Source organism: Crinia signifera, chromosome 6 (genome assembly GCF_055691185.1).
Source record: "Crinia signifera chromosome 6, ASM5569118v1, whole genome shotgun sequence".
Classification (NCBI taxonomy): domain Eukaryota; kingdom Metazoa; phylum Chordata; class Amphibia; order Anura; family Myobatrachidae; genus Crinia; species Crinia signifera.
In genome coordinates, this window is record NC_139222.1 from 266,494,541 (window position 1) to 266,515,521 (window position 20,981).

The following is a 20,981-nucleotide window of genomic DNA, read 5'->3' on the forward strand; positions in this document are numbered from 1 at the left end:
CCAAGTATGGCAAAAGTCTCTTTATGCAGCCACCGGCATCCCCTAGTGTTTTTAGGGACCCAGTTTCACCCCTAAACCCCAGTATACAGGCCTATAGATGTCCTCAGCAGCTCTGGAGATATGTAGGTTGAAGCATTAACTAGGGCTTTCTAAAAATGACTAAACCCCTTCAGAAACATGTCTCACACTCACTATGAAAGCACAAACTCCTTCCGCTACTTAGATCTAGTTCTGGAGCTGACACCTTTAGGAAGTCTTCAGATACTTGCAAAAATAATGTCACAAATGACAGTAATTTAATCAGAGTTACTGTGAGCTAAACAATTCTCTGCATAAGTGCAGTTTTATAAAAAATCAATCTCGTCTGAAAATGTATTATTTAAGAACACAAAGACAGCATGGGAAAAAAAAACAAGCCATGACACAGAATATGAAAAAAGTCACAATGGATATTGAATAAAAATTGTGATAACAAATTTTTATGCATTCTTTTAAATGCAAAACAACTTTGTAAAATAAAACAGTAATATAAAAGCTGAAATTTAAGTTCTACACTCTTTCACATAATATGCCATGTGGGGCAAGGCTAGAAGGTTTGGATGATTCCTCAGTAGCAAATTGATCCTGAAATATGGGTAATTTCCAACAGTATTTCACTCTTACTGTATACGTTGTCATCTCTGTCCAGTACCCTCCACAACCCCTTCCTTCCCTGTCCTGGTAAACTAATCAATTAATAACCAATTTGCAGTACTGCTATCTTGTCTAATAATTTTATTGCCAAGAACCGGGGGTGGAGCTATTTAAAAAAAAAAAAAAACCACATTGTGTGTGTATATATATATATATATATATATACACATACATACATACATACATACATACATACATACATACATATATATATATATTGTTGCTGTATGCCCGGCACTCCTGTCTCTTATTCAGTTTCAGCTTAACCCGGTGCCTTCTCCAATCAATCGTGTAGTCAGGTAGTAATGAGCGGCACTCCAAGGTATAATAGAATCAATAATACACAAAACAAGTGCTGAATTCTACGTTTCGGTTTATTTCAACCTTCATCAGGAATGAAGGTTGAAATAAACCGAAACGTAGAATTCAGCACTTGTTTTGTGTATTATTGATTCTATTATACCTTGGAGTGCCGCTCATTACTACCTGACTATATAATTGGTAGAAATAAAGCGGCACCGGAAGTCTTGATGCAAATATCCGTTTTATGACAATTCAAACATACACAATGTCCGACGTTTCGGGGATCAACCGTCCCCTTTTTCAAGGTGTGTGAAAAAGGGGACGGTTGATCCCCGAAACGTCGGACATTGTGTATGTTTGAATTGTCATAAAATGGATATTTGCATCAAGACTTCCAGTGCCGCTTTATTTCTACCAATTGTATCCACTATTCAAAGGAGGGCACGGGAGCAGCTGAAATTTAAGCGGGAGTGCCAGACCGTCGACAAGTATATATATATATATATATATATATATATATATATATATATATATATATATAAAATAAAATAATATTCTTATCATCATCATCATCATTAAGAGAAGAAGGTACTCAAAAAGAACTTTAAAAACTTTTAAATGAAAATGATTGTATGGAAAGTCCATTTTAAGTATCCAGAAACTGAGGTCCTGCTAGTTCCAGCTGAAAAATAACACCGGTCTTGCTTCGCAAGAGATCATTTGAGGCACCTCACAAACATATCAATTGCTCCTAAAAGGTGTAAAATTATTTAAAAAAAAAACAAGCACAAACAAAAAAAAAATACAGAAAACATAAAATCAGAAATATACACCAATGGAGGATATAACTGCATACAAGATCCTAATGGGGGTCACAAAGGTACCATAAATTACATTCTTAAAAGATGATAACCTGGGAATTTGCAGTCCTCCACTTCCAGCACCAGTAGTGTCCTCTCCATCGACCACTTTATCAAAGTGATAACTCTTAGGTGTCCAAACTCCACTGATACATTATACCTATTCTAATTGGATAATGGTTGGTGCAGGTACAAATATTTATCATAATTCCTTAAAAACATGCAATTGCATGTGTACCTATATCACTTATTTCTATCAATTACACAACACACTTTACAAATCAAAATGTTTTGTAATATCAACAGACTTCAACTAACGCGTTTCGTTCCCCAACTTCAATTCGTGTGTGCCACTGTGGAATGCACAACCACACATGGTAATAATTAACTTTGATGAAACATAATATGATTAGTATTTATTTCTGAGCATTACATCATCTTCATAGGTCCCTAATGGGATAAGGTATATATAATTGACAACAAATCCCAGGAATCAAGTTGCCGTGGCGACTAAGATTTTACACCTAGCAACCAGGACTGCAGAGACCCCAGCCCATCAGTGTCAAAACAAAAAAATGTCCACTCCCCACTGCATGACTATCACAGCCAGCAATAGTAATGCACCCATCCTGGTTATGTGATTGGAGTTACTATAGGCTGAACTGGTTGACGCTCTATTCCAAAATTTGAGTGGTTTCTGCAGGACGTACTGCAATGCCAACAGTGAGTCTTCAGACATTGGCCTAGCTCACTTTGAGAATGCCCCTAGCTGCCTCCTTATCCATTCTTTCATTTTAAGCAAGACTACTGTGACTCTCAGGTCCCTGATTGGAGAGGACACCACTGGGCTTTGCAGAAGGGTACATGATGATCACAGCAGTGCAGAGTCATAGGCAAGCTAGAATTGCAGAGACCTACTGGGAGCTGGCACCTATATGTTTCTTGCCCTAGTCAACTGGAACAAATGCCACTTAGGGTGTGACATACAATGCATTTGGGCCCTGTGGTGTGGCATTTTATGTATTGGGGGCACTATGGTGTAAATTACTACATAACCACTGCAACTAAAAACAGTGGGGAAATCCTAAGCATGGAAGGAGCTTAGGAGAAAAAAACAGCTATATTATGTATATGTATTATGTATATGTATATTATGTATTGGAAGCACTGTGACTCAGTACACTCTACTATGAATTGGGGGAACAGATTGTGGCATTCCATGAATTGGGCACCAGAGATTGGCATGTAGCAGGTCTAGTGGCATATGGGAAAGTGAGTGGTGTTTTATAGAAGTTTTTGGGTGATGGTTCCTAAATTAAAAAAAAAAAAACTATTTGTACATTCTGGTGTACCTTTCAGTTGTTAAATGTATATACTGTATATGGATCTTAAAAATCCTGCCAAGAAGATGGTTCTCTTAGACAGTCCCGACAACAGGGGGGGGGGGGGGGTCAAAGGGACAGACGTCTTTGGCCCAACGATATGAGGGGCTTCAAATTTATCCCCCTGCTATGCCGCCTGACCCTCAAATCAATTGCTGCCCACAACTGTACAGCCACAAACAGACCCTATTCATCCCAATTGTCAAGGTGGATAGTGGTTTTTGTGGACTTGTAGTGAGGAAGGTGGAACTCTGACTCCACGGGCAGGGGTATGTTGTAAACGAGGGGGGCATTATATGGAACTTCTTGCCACTAATACTCCAACCCCCCCCCCCCCCTTTCCTGCTCTACACCACTCCTCCCACCCTCAGGGCTTGAGGGGGTAGGGGGCTCCTAAAGTTATCAGTGTATGGGGCCTCAAGATTTCTGTTGCCGGCCCTGCTCTTACATACATTTTTCCAGCTGTTATGCAGTAATGCCTATTACATGAAACGTCCAAGATGCAACCAACTCCTGCATGCCCAGTATACCAAAAAAAAAAAAAATCGATAGGTGCGGCCACATCCGTTCCTGTGTCTCAGAATCAGGCCTACAGTGAGTAGTGCACAATAAACTAATGTGATTTTGGCACCCCTTTATCATACAGGTAAGCGTTTGTTATACAGAAAGTGCCTCTGTAGCCATTACTCAACATGACTGCAGTGAGTAAAGTCATACTTCAGCAGCTCTCCAGAGTCCTGAGGTGATCTGCACACAGACCACTTTACAGGTATAATGTATTATTGGTCTATTTTGCCAATTAAAAAAAGCACACAGACTTCATGTCCACACTCTTTCAGTGGAAATCCTTTAAACTTGCTGGTTTGGAAGCGGAGAGCTGTGAAATTGATGAAGCAAAGAAATAAAAACCCCACAAAAGAATAATTATAATAGTGGTGTCTGGCTGCCTGGAGCTGCATCAGTCTGTAGATAAGCCAGGAGGTATAAGAGACCACACTGCTATTTTCTTTCAAATCAATTGATGCATTCATGCTGTCAATTCTATCGCACACAAGATAGACACCATAATACAGGATATGCTTGTTTGTTCCCCAGAATGCAGACAAAAACGTAATTTACATATCATCATTTCATCCGCCGCTGAAAAGGAACTGTATACTTATGGAGTATGATTCATAGTAGTAGACGGCACACGCTTTGTCGTCGCACTACTCATGTGCAAAGTTACCTCAGGTATACTTTGCCCAATGTACAGTAAGGATTTGTTTGATCCTGGACTTCTCAACATGACCCATTACAGGAGGGACAAGATGCTCTGATCCTGGACTTCCTTGCCAGTGGGGGCTGCAGCACAATCTAAAATTTAAATATGGGAGCCTCACCAACTGCCACCCCAGACACTGTCAAACATCACCAGCCATAAATCAATGACAGTTGGTGTGGCTCCCCTATCTGAATATTGGATTGTGCTGCAGTCCCACCTCTATTGTCGCATTTGGCAAGGAAGTCCAGGAACAGGGCATTTTGTCCCTCCAGGAATGGGTCATGTTGGGAGGTATAGATACAGATGAAGCGCCTCTCAGCCAGCGCCGGTGCTTGCCAGATTGCCCCCAATGGCGAGATGGGGCTCCATCTGACTGGGACACATTTTTTAGGTGCATGAGGCATGATTTCGACACAGATTGAATGTGGGGAACAAAGGAAAGTTCAGAGTCGAGGATGACACCTAGACAGCGATAGAGATATCTAGTTGATAACTACTATTTATTGGTGGATATAGAATTAATTCAGGTTTTTGAAATATTAAAGTTTGAGGTGGCGAGATGACATCCAGGATGAAACAGCAGAAAGGCATTCAGAGACACAGCCCAATACTGATGGAGACAGGTCCAGGGAGGATAGGTAGAGCTGAGTATCATCCGCATACAGATGATATGGAAATCCAAACATTTGATTAGTTTGCCAAGAGATGAGGTATAGATTGAGAAAAGCAGAGGACCTAAAACTGAGCCCTGAGGTACTCCACATGATAGAGGTAGCGAAGAGGAGGTGGTAGAATCAGAGAAACGAACACTAAAGGAGCGGTTAGATAGGTGGGATGAGAACCAAGAGAGAGCAGTGTCTTTAAGACTTAGGGAGTGCAGTGTTTGTATGAGAAGTGTATGGTCAAGTGTCAAAAGCAACACAAAAATCTAGAAGAATAAGTAGTGAGTATTGGCCTTTAGACTTGGCAGTGACCAGATCATTCACCACTTTAGTCAGTGCTGTCTCTGGAGTGTTGGAAACGAAAGCCTGACTGAAGTGGGTCCAATAAGTTGTGCTAGTTAAGAAAGTGTGTCAGGTGAGTGTAGGCAAGTCTCTGAAGTAGCTAGGAGGTGCATGGCAGCTGGGAGATGGGTCGGTAGTTTGAGCAAGTGCTTGGGTCAGAATTGTGTTTTATCAGAATCGGAGTAATAACTGCGTGTTTGAACAATAAAGGAAAGATACCAGTAGCGAAAGAGAGGTTACAGATTTTAGTTACGGTTGGGATGAGCACAGGAGACAGATTTACTTATTTGCGAGGGTATAGGGTCAAGAGGAGAGGTAGTAGAGTGGTAGGAAGAGAAAAGTGCAGAAACGTCATCTTCATTCGTGGGATCAAATTAAGTAAATACGTCAGAGGGTTCAGGTAGGAAATTGAGCCGATCACTGACTGAGTCAGAGCATACCAATTCATCTCTGATCTTGTCAATCTTATCCCTGAAGTAGGAAGCAAGATCTTGTGAATGAATAGTGGCTGGTGGCTTGGTTGAAGGAGGGTTGAGAAGTGATTTAAATGTATTAAAAAAACATTTTGGGTTAGAAGCTTGAGCAGAAATGAGAATAACCCTAACCAATGGCTTCCACACGGGTGTAATGATGCATAAATCCTGCCTACTATCTTATTGGTTCCGTCTACATTTAAATTGGTGCTGTCTAAATGATGCCACTTCTAGAAATTTTCCAGGGACACTTTTAGCTCCCAATCCACCCCTGGCATCTCAATACAAGTTTTGGCAGCATTGGGCCGCCATCAGATATTGTGGGGCCCGGGACTGACAAAATAGGCAGGGCCCCTCTGGGGGTTGAGCTGTTGGTAATGTGGGTGGAACTATAGTGGGAGCATAGTGCACCTGGAAGGGTAATACAGCACCCGAGCACTCACCGCATTAAACCGTCATGTCATCACATGTAGCCACATGTTCCAATACAGCTTTCTCCTGTCTACTGTAGGTGCTGATGCCTGCCGCCCCCGACTGAGGCATTGCACGGTGAGCCAGGCAACAGCAGATCCCAGCCAGTGACACCCTTCTTCATCTACATTCAGCCTGAACAGGAAGGGGAGGGAGGCTTCCCGTTTCATACAGCCTGGCCGGGGCTGACCACAGTAATGAGTCAGACTCACTCTTGCCACTACTAGCTGCTTCATCCTGGTTGGCATTGGTGCACTTTCTATCAAAAGCCGCCACTATCTGGGTGTTTTCTGGCCAGGTGATACCGCTCCTCTTGTTCATAGACGGCCTGCCTGGTGTGCAAAATGGGAGGGAGAGTGGCTCACCAGGCTTCTAGCAGATCTGCTCTGCTCCATCTTTCTCCTACGAAGCAGTGACAGCGGGCAGCACAATAACGGAGCCAGTGCAGGCCCTCAGATTTGTCTGGGCCCGGTACTGGAGTACCCATAGTCCCTCACCCCTGTTGGCGGGCATGGGCAGCATACTGTAATTTCGTACATCTGCGGCTTCAATATTTTTAGCTGTGGCAAGAATAGCATACAATCAATCAGATCCCAGGTTCCTACTTAAGGTGCAATCCTACATACATTTTTTTCTACCCTCACCAACAAATTTGTATCATGATGCCAAAGCGGTTAGCCAGAGTTCACTTTGGTGATTTCTCCGTGTGGAAGATTATTGATGCTCTCCAGAGCCAATCATTCAGGAAGTTTTCATGACATAGCAGGTAAAAGAGGAGAGGGAGCAGAGTTTTATGCTAGGAATGTCCCAAGGGATTTCCGCTCATGCAACTGTGGTTGCCATAGCATTCTATAACAACAACTATAAATCATTAATAGTGGTTTGAAGCACCATAAAGAAATAAAATGTACAACAAGAAACAAAAATTTTTTTTTAAGGTGGCAGCAATAACATTTGTCGTGTGTCATACAATGTTTGTGTCTGTCTGAGCCCACACACCAATGGCCTGCAAGTCCAGTAGGAACTGTTTAAGAACACATAGAATTTGCAGTAAGCAGATGGGAGTGCCAGACAGTCCACTTTCCTCCCCACTGGCCTTGTGCCCTAATTCAAACTGGTTTCCATGGAAATGCTCCCACCAAGCGCAAATGTGAGGAGCGCCAGCACAGAAGCAGGACCTGGAGTATAAATTAAACATTGATGCTGGCTTCTAACCTGCGCATTTAATTGTACAAAGCATATGGCCATTTAAAAAAACATTATACGGACAAGTTACTTTAAAAAAAAAATTTTTTAGGTCTCTTCAGAAAGAAAAATAAGCAATTAAGCTCAAGCGGTGGCTTCTTTTTAACATCCCCATAAAAATAACCCAATTATGTCATGCAGCGAAGAGGGAGTCATCCAGTTCTACCCCTTACAATCATGGACCATAACCACACTGCAGCGAACAGTGCAGAACTTAATGGGCCCAGACCAGTTATCTTTAATAGAGCTCCATAGGTATCTGTCTGCTCTATAATTGGATGCAGCCACTGAGTGCCAAATGATTGGGCCCTGTCTGCTCTATAATTGGGTGCTGCCAGTCTGACAAATAATTGGGTGCTCCCTTTCGGCTCCATAATTGGTTGCTGCCAGTCTGACAGACTGAATCTGATAATTGGGTGCTGTCACTGTGTGCCAAATAATTTTGTGCTGCCATTTTAGAGGGAAGAATAATTAAAGATCAAGAACCACTTCCTCCAAGTGCTCAAGCTGCAAGGAAAAACTGAGGCCTTGGCCTATGTTCATGACTGGCAGTTCAGCTTCACATGAAGATGGAAGCCCTCCTCACTCTTAACAAATTAAAAAATCACAAATCCCCGAAGAGAGTACAAAAGTTCCCGACACTGGACGGGAAGAGAAAGCTCCTTCCACCATTTGCACACCCTCTGCAAGTGCTGGGAGGAGAACCGCCAGTCCAGTTGCTGATGTTGACATTGAGGATGTCACTGTAGAAGTACACCAGGATGAGCATATTGGTGTAGCTGGTGCTGAGGAGGAAGTTGAATAGGAGGCTTCTGATGGTGATGTGGTTTGTAAGGCACAGGAGGAGACAGTTGTTGGCCGTGGGATGAAAAAGCTCATTGTCATGCCTGGGCGAAAGACCAAAAAATCCGCCTCTGCGGTCTGGAATTATTTCTAACCAAATCCGGACAACAAATATGTCACCACACGTAGTCTGTGTAAAAGCGTAATAAGTAGGGGTACGAATGATAGCCACCTAGGAACATCCTCCCTTAAATATCACCTGCAGTGCATTCCTTATAGGTCATTGTTAAGTTCAGAAAAATTGGGAGCATAAGCAGTCCAGTGACACCTACTGTAAATCGTTTTTGTCCTGTTGTATCCAAGCACCTACAATCCACACCACCAACTACATCATCAAACCCTCTTTAACCTGCCCTGCCATCGACTGAAGCAAGATGTATTAAAGAGATTAAATTCTACCCTCTATATGATGCAGAGGATGGAGGAGCAGCCAAAGGCCATTCAAGCCTACACATCCACCTGTGACATAGGCAAAGGAGGGGGAATGCAAATGACTCAAACACAGTGGAGGCTGATTTCTGTGTTGTGCAAGGTTCTCCAACCCTTCGAACTTGCCCCACATGAAGTCAGTTCAGACATTGCCAGCTTGAGTCATTCCCCTCATCAGACTTTTGGTGAAGCAGCTGGAGAAAGTGAAGGATGTGTGGGACTTGTGGATGGAGCCCTTCATTCTCTTTGCCAGGATTCAAGGGTGGTCTCTCATCTGTTGAAATCAGAACACTACATTTTGGCCACTGTACTCAAGCCTAGGTTTAAAGCCTATGTTGTATCTCTCTTTCTGCCGGACACAAGTCTGCAGAGGTGCAAAGACCTGCTGGTGAGAAAATGGTCAGCTCAAGCGGAACATGACACGGCAACAGCTCCTCCTTCATTTTCTCCTACAACTGGGGCTGCAAGGAAAAAACTGCATTTTCATAGCAGAGCATTGCACATTGTCCAGCTGACAGGATCGATCGCGATACCATCCACTTGGCTACCCCCCTCTTTTCTCCCAGAGACCCCTGCCCAGAAGCACCTGTCTTAGATGCCCATCTGCCCTCCAGTGTTAACCCATCCCACTCTGCATGTCATATTTGTTCTTACATATATTCCTACCCTCCAGTGTGCCCCATATAACTGACTCTTCCATTATGGCTGAAGCTGCACCCCTTGCAGTGTGAGTGTGTCATGTGACTGCAGCAGTCACATGACATTGAGAGCAGTTGTAGGAATGCATCTTGAGATGGCACATCGGGTGCTGGAAGAGGGCGGGCAGAGGGTGGTGTTATGTAGCGCAAGAAGTAGCGCTAGCGGGTGGCGGGGGTCGCAGAAGTGTTTAAACACTGGGCGGCCTTCTGGTTGGCTGAGATAGCTCAGCTAATCAGAAGGCTGGCCAGTGTTTTAAACACTTCTGCCGTCACCGCTGACTGACCCCCTGCGCCCTCTAGCACTACAGCTACAACGCTGCCCACTGTCTCCAATGCCGCCAGCGGTCCCTCCGGCCCCCTCTCCCCATGCCGCTGAAAAAGCGTTGCCTCTGCCCCCCACCAGCGGATTGCATTCGAGCATCGCATGTGGTCAAAAACCACATGCGATTGCTCCTGCAATTCGATAAATATTATGTGCAACACATAAGATCTTGAGACCCGACATTCGACCAGCGTGCCCGCGCATCGCATCGAATGGTACACATTTTGTGCATGCAATCATTCAATTTATCGGCCAGATGTGGTCGAGATCGAATGATTGCATGCAATATCTCACAAGTGTATGGGCAGCATTAGTTGGACCCTCTGGATGCTTCTGGTCTGATCAATTACCAGGCAAGATTTTCCTGCCTGGGGTGGCATAGACACCTCAGGGGCAGATTTATTAAGCTTGGAGAAGAGATAAACTGGAGATAAAGTGGAGAAAAGGTAAAAGGAGATAAAGCACCAGCCAATCAACTCCCAACTGTCTTTTTCAAACACAGCTGATTGGCTGCTGCTTTATCTCTTTTTACCTTTTCTCCGCTTTATCTCCAGTTTATCTCTTCTCCAAGCTTAATAAATCTGCCCCAATGCCTCCTGTACTGCCAGCGATTCCTTGACTATGACACAGCCAATATACTGTAAACAAATTGTTTACATTTGTTTTTAGCTACAGTCCAACCCAATGCATTTTTATTGTTGACCTGGAATTTTAGTTATTTTTGCATTTTGGCTTAGCACTTTCCAGCTGATTAAAGTTGGCAACACTGATGCTGATGTGATCACCATTGTAGTACAAGGCGTTACTCACTTCGGTTATTACAAGTTTGTAGATTATGGTAATCTAGCCATTATTTGTAACTATTTATCAATTGGATCGCAACATTTTAATGACACTACATTTTCTTCTAATTGTTCCATATAGAGAGATGACGAGGAAAGACATTGGGTGGCAGCCATTGGCGTAATTACTAGTTTTGCGTCCCCTGCTAAAACACTTCCTGGTGCACAGAGAGGAGGGGGCCGACCCAATATCTGCACACTGGCCCCCATCCTCAGTCATAATGCCCCTGCCCACAAGCCACCCAGTGCCACGGAGCAGGAACAAATTGATGGTTTAATGGAGCTGAAAATGCCTATTATGGGCAGTGAAGGTGGGGCCGATGCCATCTAGGGATGTAGAACCCATACACTATACGCCCCAATGTCACCTTAAATACAAAAAAAGTACAAAAATTGCATAAATGTGTAAAGTAGAAATGCAGTTGTACTACTTATGAATTCTGGCTAGGGATGGCCATCGACCAATGTTTAGAAAACATCGATGGTTTATGGCCGAAGTTGAATAGTTTTGACATTGATGGGGAGAACCAGATGGTTTCCCCCCCATCGATTTCAAGCTTAAACGAATAGTTTGTTTTTTGCTTTTTCCCCAAGGTGCTGGGACACAGAATAGCCCCACCCTCGGCACCCATGAAGCCCCGCCCCCATATACTGATTGGCCCATAGGTAATTTAGTCAAAGACAATGGATGACCATCGATATGTGAAAACATTGATGGTCATACATAGCATTGTTATGCAGCATCGGTGGCCAGTTGCACTTTTGCTATCGATGGCAAACATCGATAGCAAAGGCAACGATGGCCATCCCTACTTCTGGCCAAGTGGCAGCTGGTATCTGTCTGTTGACATGCCAAAGGTCGACACAGACAAAAGGTTGACATGCACTAGGTTGACACTGATGACAATTTGACAGATAATATGTCGACATGGTTAAAAAGTTGACGCAAGCAAAATTTCGGCATGGGAAAGGTCAACACTAGAAAATGTCGACATGCGTTTTAGTGGGGGTTTTTGTGTCGAAGTTGACACCTGTGAACATGGACCCCCAATTAGCTTCCCTCGCCATACTAATGTTTCCATCTGTAGTCCACGCGGTATAAAAGTAAAAAAGTCTAAAAAATAAAAATAAAGAAATTGTGAAAAACTTGTGTCAACCTTTTCATGTGTTGACCATTTGTGTCGACCTTTTGCCAATGGTGACCTATTGTATGTCAACCTATTGTCAAAGTCGACCTAGTGCATGTTGGCCCTTTGCCTGTGTCGACCTTTTGGTGTGGACCTATTAACTGTCTACCTAGACACCGTAGACCAGGCATTTCCAACCTTGGCCCTCCAGCTGTTGTGAAACTACACATCCCAGCATGCCTGGCATCAGTTTTAGCATTCCACAATAGCAAAACTGTGGCAAGGCATGCTGGGACTTGTAGTTTCACAACAGCTGGAGGGCCAAGGTTAGACATGCCTGCCAGAGACGTTTCAACCGCTTCCCCTGTCACGACGATGGGCCTTTTTTTTTTTTTTTTAAGCGGAGGCCCAGGGCTGCGGCTCCATCCGCCCCATTGTTAATCTGGCCCTGCCCCCAAGCCACCGCGGGGTCTGCGCAGGGGGGGCTATTGTTATACCAGTGATTGCAGCATTGCACCAGCCACCACTGCCTGGCATTGCAGTAACCATACTGCAGATGCAGGTTCTTTCCCCCAGCTGAGGATCCTGCAGAGTGCGGCTGGCAGTCTGGAGGACAATAATTTGTTCCATTGTACTGAGAACTGTAAATGTTGGCATCAGCGAAGGGCCTGCCTCCCTCTACTGTAACGATCCCAATGCCTCTCGCTGGCCAACCCAGACAGTTTGCTCATTTAATGCAACGGTCAACATTTTTCCCCTGCCAAGAAAAGAAAGAAGAAAAAAAAAAAAAGTTTAAAAAAGAAGAGAAAGACTAGATGATCATGTCAGGCAGGAGGGGTTAACTGAAATGCATTCAGGAAATTTCTCACATCCTGCATCCCCAGTCCCCTGTAACTGTATATTATGGTGCTGTTCTACCCAGCCAGCTGATGAAAGCGGTTTCTCAGTCAGGATAAGATGTCAGAGAGGCTCAAGGCAGAACAACTCTTTTCTCTCCCATTCCAGACATTTATACGGCTGATGTGTGTTAGCTGTGTAGTGATTTCTTCCAGAGCACAAGGTAAGACTAAACACTCTTCTTGTAAGCCCACGTCTCTCATTGCGGCTGCCTTGGGCTTGTTTCTTCCTTTCTCGCCGCTTTCAGAGACAAGCAGCAACCCCCCCAAAAACTCCTCTTGTAACTTGTATTGCTGATTGCACTCAGAGTCCCCATTGTTCTCCAGCCATAGTGTCCTGCTCTGGTTTGCAGAGAAGGCGCTGTGCTGGTGTGAATGCGGCTGGTGGACGTGCTAACGTGCTCCGTCTCCGTTATGCAGCCCGGCTCTGTCTGTCTGTGCAACAGCCACGCACGCTCTCCTTGTTCTCTGCTGCCAAGGCACCTGGGGATTTTGTCAAGGAGTCAGGATTTATGACTTGTGGCACTCCAGCTGTTGTGAAACTGCGAGTCCCAGCATGCCCTCCTCCACGGTTGAGGCCATAGGTGCCAGGTCTGTGGCTGCGAAGGGTTACGGTATAGCGCATTGAATCTGTCTAGATCAGTGATGGCTAACCTTGACACTCCAGCTGTTGTTGTCTAACTAGACAGGTTCCACTAAGGGTGGTTAACCATAAACTGGTCGATCTAGACCAGTGATGGCTAACCAGCTGTTGTTGAACTACACATCCCAGCATGCCCTGCATCAGTTTTAGCATGGCCAAATAGGAAAACTGATGCAGGGCAGGCTGGGATGTGTAGTTCAACAACAGCTGGTTAGCCATCACTGGTCTAGATCGACCAGTTTATGGTTAACCACCCTTAGTGGAACCCGACTAGTGAGACACCTAAAGATAGTCGACCGCCTCTAGATTGACAGTAATGGGAGTTAGACGCCAGCGTTACAGAGACGACCGCGTGATCGACGGTCACATGGTCGACATGAGTTTTTCACGTCTTTTTGCTGCCGAATGTCACAGGGGTCCCCATGGACACTGTATATGTGTGCTGTGTCCACTTACTATGCTGAGATTATTATTATCTCACTCTATGTCCACATGGACAGCAAAGTATGGACCAGGTTGACCTGTGATAGTCGGTACCAAAAAAAAACGTGAAAAACTCATGTGACCGGCGACCACTCTAACGCTGGTGTCTAACTTCTGCTTCCATCGACCTAGAAGGGGTCGACTATCTTTAGGCGTCTAACTAGACGGGTTTGACGTAAGCGTGGTCGAAAATAACACGGTTGATCTTGACATTGTAGATCCGTCGCCCAGATACCGGAGCTAAGCATCCCAGTACTTGTGCTAGTACAATCCAGGTCTTTGCATGGCATTACTCGGTCATATGGTGGGTAGGTGAGGGGGGGTTATGTGCATACCCCCAGTGATTTTGTAAAGCTGTCAGGACTCATCTGTTCCATTGAATTAACATAATATTCTGAAGGTGCCCATAATATCGCATCTCATTTTTGCGATGAGATCATATGAGGTGAGATCTAGTACAAAAAGTATGTGCTGCACATACTTTTTGTACTAGATCTCATCGCAAAACAGAGATGGGATATTGTATACAATATTGTATACAATAATTGTAACGTGTATGGGCACCTTGAGACAGATCTTTGGGGCTTATTTACTAAGCCATGTTTCGCGGTAAAATAATTGCTGGGTTTTAGTAAATAAACTGATTTTGTTGGAGAGAAAGGGACCCTGCTACTAAGATCTTAACCCCTCTCTCTTATATAGGCTATAGAGAACCGTATTATATAGGTGAGGCCGCTTCTAAATTTCAAATCGATCAATATCGGTGTTGTGTTTACTAACAGAGAGTTGTTGATATCGATTTTTAAGCTCTAGTAAACGTGCAATGTTGATTGCTTCTGACCAATTAAAATCAACCTTACTGTAAGTAAATTGACCCCCTACTGTACCGCACATACAGAGCTGTCGCTGGAGATGTTCCTTTTTGGATTATCTACGGCAGGGATGGGTGGATCTTCGGCCCCCCAGCTGTTGTTGAACTACACATCCCAGCATGCTACAGTTTTGCTATTTGACCATACTAAAACTGTTGCATGGCATGCTGGGATGTGTAGTTCAGCAACAGCTGGAGGGCCGAAGCTTCCCCATCCCTGCTCTAAGGGATAGGCAAACGTCCAAAAGAGGTTCCGCAGCAGCTCTAAGCTAACCTCAACAAGTAATGTTGCTTATGGTGTCAATTAAATTATTTGGTAAGACAACTACAGATGCACATAGTTACTATGTAGAGGGGTTTCAATTGATAATACATGTTTAATTGTACATTTTCGCAGTGACAGGTATATAGCGCTGTAATACAGTTACATATTTATGACTACTTAGCTAATGCTCACTTTAACACACGGCCCCTAATTTAAACTCTGTGCACTCCATTAGCCTAACAAGCCTGCTGATCCGGTTGATAAATCATGCAGGCAGTGCACTACGTACAGTGGCCTCTAGGATTTGATTAGAGACTCAACAGCAACTGGCGAGGCTGAGCGCACAGGTACACAATGCAGTTATATAATCTCTGTATACAGAGCCAAACCATCTGGGAGCTGAGAATGATGATGCTACTTGCAGTGCTTTGTGACTTATAGCCTTATCCTTGCAGAATTGATCAGTTATTTTCAGATGAACAGTCTTAATTCCAGCAAGTCATAAGTTATTTATAAGGCTGAAAGCCCTATCTAATACTTACTTAAATGTATCCATAATGCACTGATATATTCTGCACTGGAGGGAGAAGGAAGGATTAACGTGAAAATTAAATCTATGTACAGCTAACAAAACACAGTCACGGTGAAACTAATGGCATGGAAATTGATGACAACTAGCAAGGAATACACATTATATGCCTCTTATAGATCATTTTTATCCCATTTTCAACCGTGTATTATACACACCAGTTTGACCGGTTATATTCTTACAATGAAACTTAAGCTGCATACACACACAAAAATATATTCATTTATAGCCCCCATACACACTGAGCAATGCAGCGATATATCTGTAGATATACCAGCCATCATCGGTTTTGCACAGCTGACATGATATACTATGAGCAACATCGTTCACAGACATACATTGACCGATGTCCGATGTTGGTCATTCAAAATACAGTGTACAATGTGCTCATTAAAGGCTCCCATAGAACTTCATAATAGGAGATCATCACTGCTTGTAAACCATACTTGCCAAACCAAAAATGCCCTGTTCCTGGTAATGTAGGATTGCCTGCCAGCACCTGTGGTGACACCTTTCTTATCCATTACCTAGCTCCCCACAGGTGCTGGCAATCATACATTACCAGGGTAGTCCAGGAACAGAGCATTGTCTCCCTCATGTAGAGGGTCAGGTAGGCAAGTATGTTGTAAATGCTGCAGGAAATATAGACATTGGCCCAAAGGAAAGGGAACACCTTACAATGGGCTTGTGTATAGTATAGGTATGTTCTCAACTGTACCTGACAAATTAGATTCTCAAAGACCAGTAACAGTTTTTTTTTTCAACATTCAATCTTTATTTCAAATTTTCATAGTAATAACAAGGGGGTAAAAAAAAAGGGATAACAAAGGGAAAGGGGAGTGGGAATTGAGGGAGCAGGAACAGTTCAGGTTTTAAGGTTATTCATGGTCCAGGTGTTAAAGATATTCATGCTTGAGAATGGGCAGATAATTCAAAATGACTGAGGTTGTAATTACAATACCTGCGTTGAAGTATGTAAATCCTTTAAACCTGGACTGTGAAGTGGCTGTGCGGAATGTGCCTAGGAACTATTGGCTTACGACAAAAGTTATCAGGTATCCTCAACATGTCATGTTTTAATGATTTCATTAATCATGCACAGGGGAGTTGCTGGGTCAGTAGTTATCCAAACTATTTTAGCAGACTGAAATCCTTACAACCTGACCCGTTAGTGTTAAGTGACGATTGTGGCTAAGAAGAACCACTGGCTAATAATATTATTACATGTTTAGTAGTAACTAACAATGAACTCTGAGTACATAATATTCATATTTTTATTCCAGGAGGTGGGGAATATCCCATGAAATTAGATTGCTTGGCTTGTTGGGTGTGTATTTAGATGCTGCAATATGGCACATGGCCACAAGGTGGCAATACACAGTCCTTCTAGTCTTCATTTGTCTCATTACTTCCAGGTCCACTGAGACATGCAGTCTTGGAGTTATGTAATGCATATAGTGTGTGTATGATACAGGTCATGTACAACAAATCATACAGCAAAGATGGAAAACGTATTTTAGTAAATACTCCTGGCCAGGTCACCTCCAGTGTATTACAGATTGAATAACATCAGGGCTATCCTTAGTGACTTACTCCACTAGTACAGGATGGATCCGCATTCTAGGATAATTAACTAATTTCTAACCTGGAACATGCGGGTGAAGGGAAAACAGTAGTCAATCAATAAAGATACCTACACTCAGCCAATAACAGGAAGGAGAATGTGTGCACTAAAGAGTGGCAGTTCTTCCATTACACCAGTGGTTGTCAACCTCTGTCCTCAAGGACCCCCAACAGTGCACGTTTTTGTCCAGGTCACCCGGCAGGTGCACAGCTGCACTCATTATTCACTGGCACATTTTAAAAGATCACAGGTGGAGCTAATTATTTCACCTGTGATTCTGTGTGGAGACCTGGAAAACGTGCACTGTTGGGGGTCCTTGAGTGCCAAACCTGTCCTCAAGATCTACCAAAGGTGCATGTTTTCCTGTGGATCTATAGTAGGAATGAATGCAGCAGGTTTGAAAATGTGACAGTTAGTAATGACTACAGCTGTGCACCAGCTAGGTGATCTGGAAAACGTGGACCGTTGTTAGATCTCGAGGACCAGTTTGGCCACCCCTGCATTAGACCATACTTGCCTCCATGACCCTCTCCTTCAGGGAGAAAATGCTCTGTTCCTGGACTTCCCTGGTAATGTATGATTGCCAGCACCTGTGGTGAGCTAAGTAATGGATAAGAAAGGTGTTTCACCACAGGTGCTGGCAATCATACATTACCAGGGAAGTCCAGGAACAGAGCATTTTCTCCCTGAAGCAGAGGGTCAGGTAGGCAAGTATGATCCAAACAATTGTGTTTCGTTTCCAATGGTTGATTGGTCGATTCCAACCAATGGTTGATTGTCATTTGCTCCCATACATTTCCAGATCTTTGTTACCACCAGACAATGTGGACAGATAAATCTATAGGTTTGTACCCAGAATTAGACACATAGGAACGCAGTGATCTAGGGATCTCCAGCCCATTGCATCACAGTACGATTCTGATAACAAAATGAAAAAGTGTATCTAACATTCTATCTAATAGCAATTACTGTATATGCATTACAAAAGCTTTGCAAATATTGGGGGAACACATAAAAAATGGACTGTCAAGGGGAGCCCAGGTGCGAAATGATTGATAAGAACGGTTATAGACAGTGGTGTCACAAGCAGGGGAGCCGAGAGAGGGGGGGAGCGGGTACTAATTACCCGGGCCCACACTTGCTGAAGGGGCCCCGCAGGGGCCCTGGTCTGACCCCTCCCTTCCCCCTCCATCCCTCCCGGGTAGCAACAGTAGCACACACTTCTACAGCATGTGCTGTGCTGACAGCAGGCTCAGCATGAGTGTCTCACTGACAGTGTGAGAGGTCATGCTGAGCCTGCAGTCAGCACATCACATGCTGTAGGTGTGTGCTGCTTCAGAGATTACAGTTTTTAGAGTTTTCTTTCACCCTCCTCTAAACATTTTGGGGGCGTGGCCTAAGTGTGGGAGGTTCCCACAACACACACTTAGGCCACTCCCCCAAAATTTTACCGGGGCCCGGCATTCCTCTCGGCTGCCCTGGTCACAAGGTGTTGTAAAATGAACCTGTGTTTATGTCAGATATGTCTAATTGCTAGAACACTGTATAGAGTGTTGCTGTCCGGATTATATTGCATTGGTTTTGCTACATCTTTGCCACTGATGTTACTGCTGTTGTTACAGTACAATCTATATATAAAAGGCTAAATCCTCCTCACCTTTTTTGAAGTGAAGTACCACCAGTGACCACTAGAGGCCACTCCTGGACCAAATTGTTACTTAACAGAAAGTGAAACCAACATGATCTGTTTCAAACTTCCTGGATATGGGGAGAGGGAGCTGTGAAGACAGAGGTTGGAGGTAGACACAGATAGGGACTAAGCCGTTATTTTGACAGGCTTTTAACTAGTCCAATATAAAGGTGATAATAATTAAACCTGAGGCCAGGCAGCCTAATGCGGAGTCCTGGGAAAAAATGAACTTTTTTTAAGCCAATTACACAGCAGGGGTGTGTCCTGTCAAATTGAGGGTGTGGATATGAGAATGGGGCTGAAATTTAACAATTCCAGGCATAATACTGTGAGTTGACCATGGACTTAATTTGTTTTTGTTTTTTTACTTTTTTGGCCTTTCTATTTGGACCTGTTCATCTGCGGTGTTGTACAGTAGGAATGCTGATCCTTTCACATGTCCAGTTACACCCAGTAGAAAACAGTCTGCTCCAAAATAATTGCACATATTTTCTACTTTTGCAGCAGTCTGGGCCTGAATAAAGTGATTTTCATAAAACAGCATCTCATGCATTAATGAATTCAGAATAGGTGACTGCAATGGGAAAGTCAGTGATATCCCTTTTACATCGGAGCCTCGACCCGGGTTATTGCCGCTCCACTCTGGGACGGGGCTTGGTGTAAATGGGGTAGAAAAAATAACCTGGGTCCTGTTCCCCGGGTATCCAAACAAGCAAATGCTCAGGGTTGGACATGGGGCATCCCCGGAGTCAGGGGTCGTGTAAATAGGTAACCCAGTTCATCCGACCTAGGGACCCATTTCCACCAATAGGGGAGCCCATACCTCTGGGCCGCAGCGTTCTGGAGGTTGTGCAGGGGCCACGTACTGCCTCCGCTGTGGCATCCATTCACCTCAAAGAACGAAGCCGGTGGAGCATGAAGGCTGGGGACAGCCCAGCAGCTTTCCTGGGTGCTGAACTTGCCCCCAATGTGTCGGTCAGCATCGCGGAGGTCCCGGCTGGTGGGTTTCCCGTGCTTGGAGATGATGTCCTCTCCAAACGCCGGCATAATGCCAGGGGACGCCGGTGTAAAATGGAACAACTGCCAGGTTGGAGCCAACCTGGGTTCTAGGCTTAAAGTGATATAGGAGAGTAGATGCAAAGTGTGATGTTCTAGAATCTAGATGGTTATGTTGCTTATATACAGTAGCTGGTGCTTCTAGCAGTTAGCTAGAATTGAGTTTCCTTGAATTGAAAACAGTGGGAAGAATGTTCTATCTCCGCTGCAATCACAAATGTTTTCACAGCTACAATGTCTGATTGCTTGACCTCGATGAAACGCCGTGAGATGGTGCAGGTGGAATCAATCAGGGCACAGCATCAGAGCAACCCTCTGAGATGATGGTGTCACCTGGGCTAACTAGACAGATTATCCCGAACGTATCACACCAATGCCCGTTGTTACAGAATTCGCAATGGGCGTTATACCACAACAGTGCAAAAATGTTACCACGCCAAAAACTATTTTTTTTTTATCTCCCTTGCAAACCTATACTGGACGTGGGACCCCACATTCTGCTTTCTGTCATCGCTGGCAGGAAAACCAATCTGCGTCTGCTTATAGGACAGGGATGGGGAAACTTTGGCCCTCCAGCTGTTGTTAAACTACGCATCCCAGCATGCCCTGCAACAGTTTGACCGTGCTGAAACTGTTGCAGGGCATTTGGGGATGCGTAGTTCAATCACAGCTGGAGGGCGAAAGGTTCCCCACCCCTGTTGTAGGGGATTGCAGCCTTTAATGTGACCCGGGAAAGCTTTATAAAAATAACTTCAAATTGAATATCTGAATTGAACGCTTTTTGTTGGTACTTTATCTCTATACACCTTTTCTCTCTCTAAGCTGTGAAGCATTTACATACCTCTCAATTTTACAATCACGTCCGGCGGGTGAAGATGCATGAACAACATTTGGGGGTGTGGCCTGGT

General features: G+C 44.1%; 1 protein-coding gene across 1 annotated transcript in view; it reads left to right on the forward strand.

The window, feature by feature from the left end:
• Positions 1-12,693: 12,693 nt before the first annotated feature.
• Positions 12,694-20,981, forward strand: part of ADAM12 (ADAM metallopeptidase domain 12) — a 361,770-nt gene continuing 353,482 nt past the window's right edge. Inside the window, exon 1 of the mRNA XM_083149520.1 lies at positions 12,694-13,016. Coding sequence (XP_083005646.1) covers positions 12,914-13,016 — 103 coding nt within the window. The 5' untranslated portion in view covers positions 12,694-12,913. The remainder of the gene's footprint in view (positions 13,017-20,981) is intronic.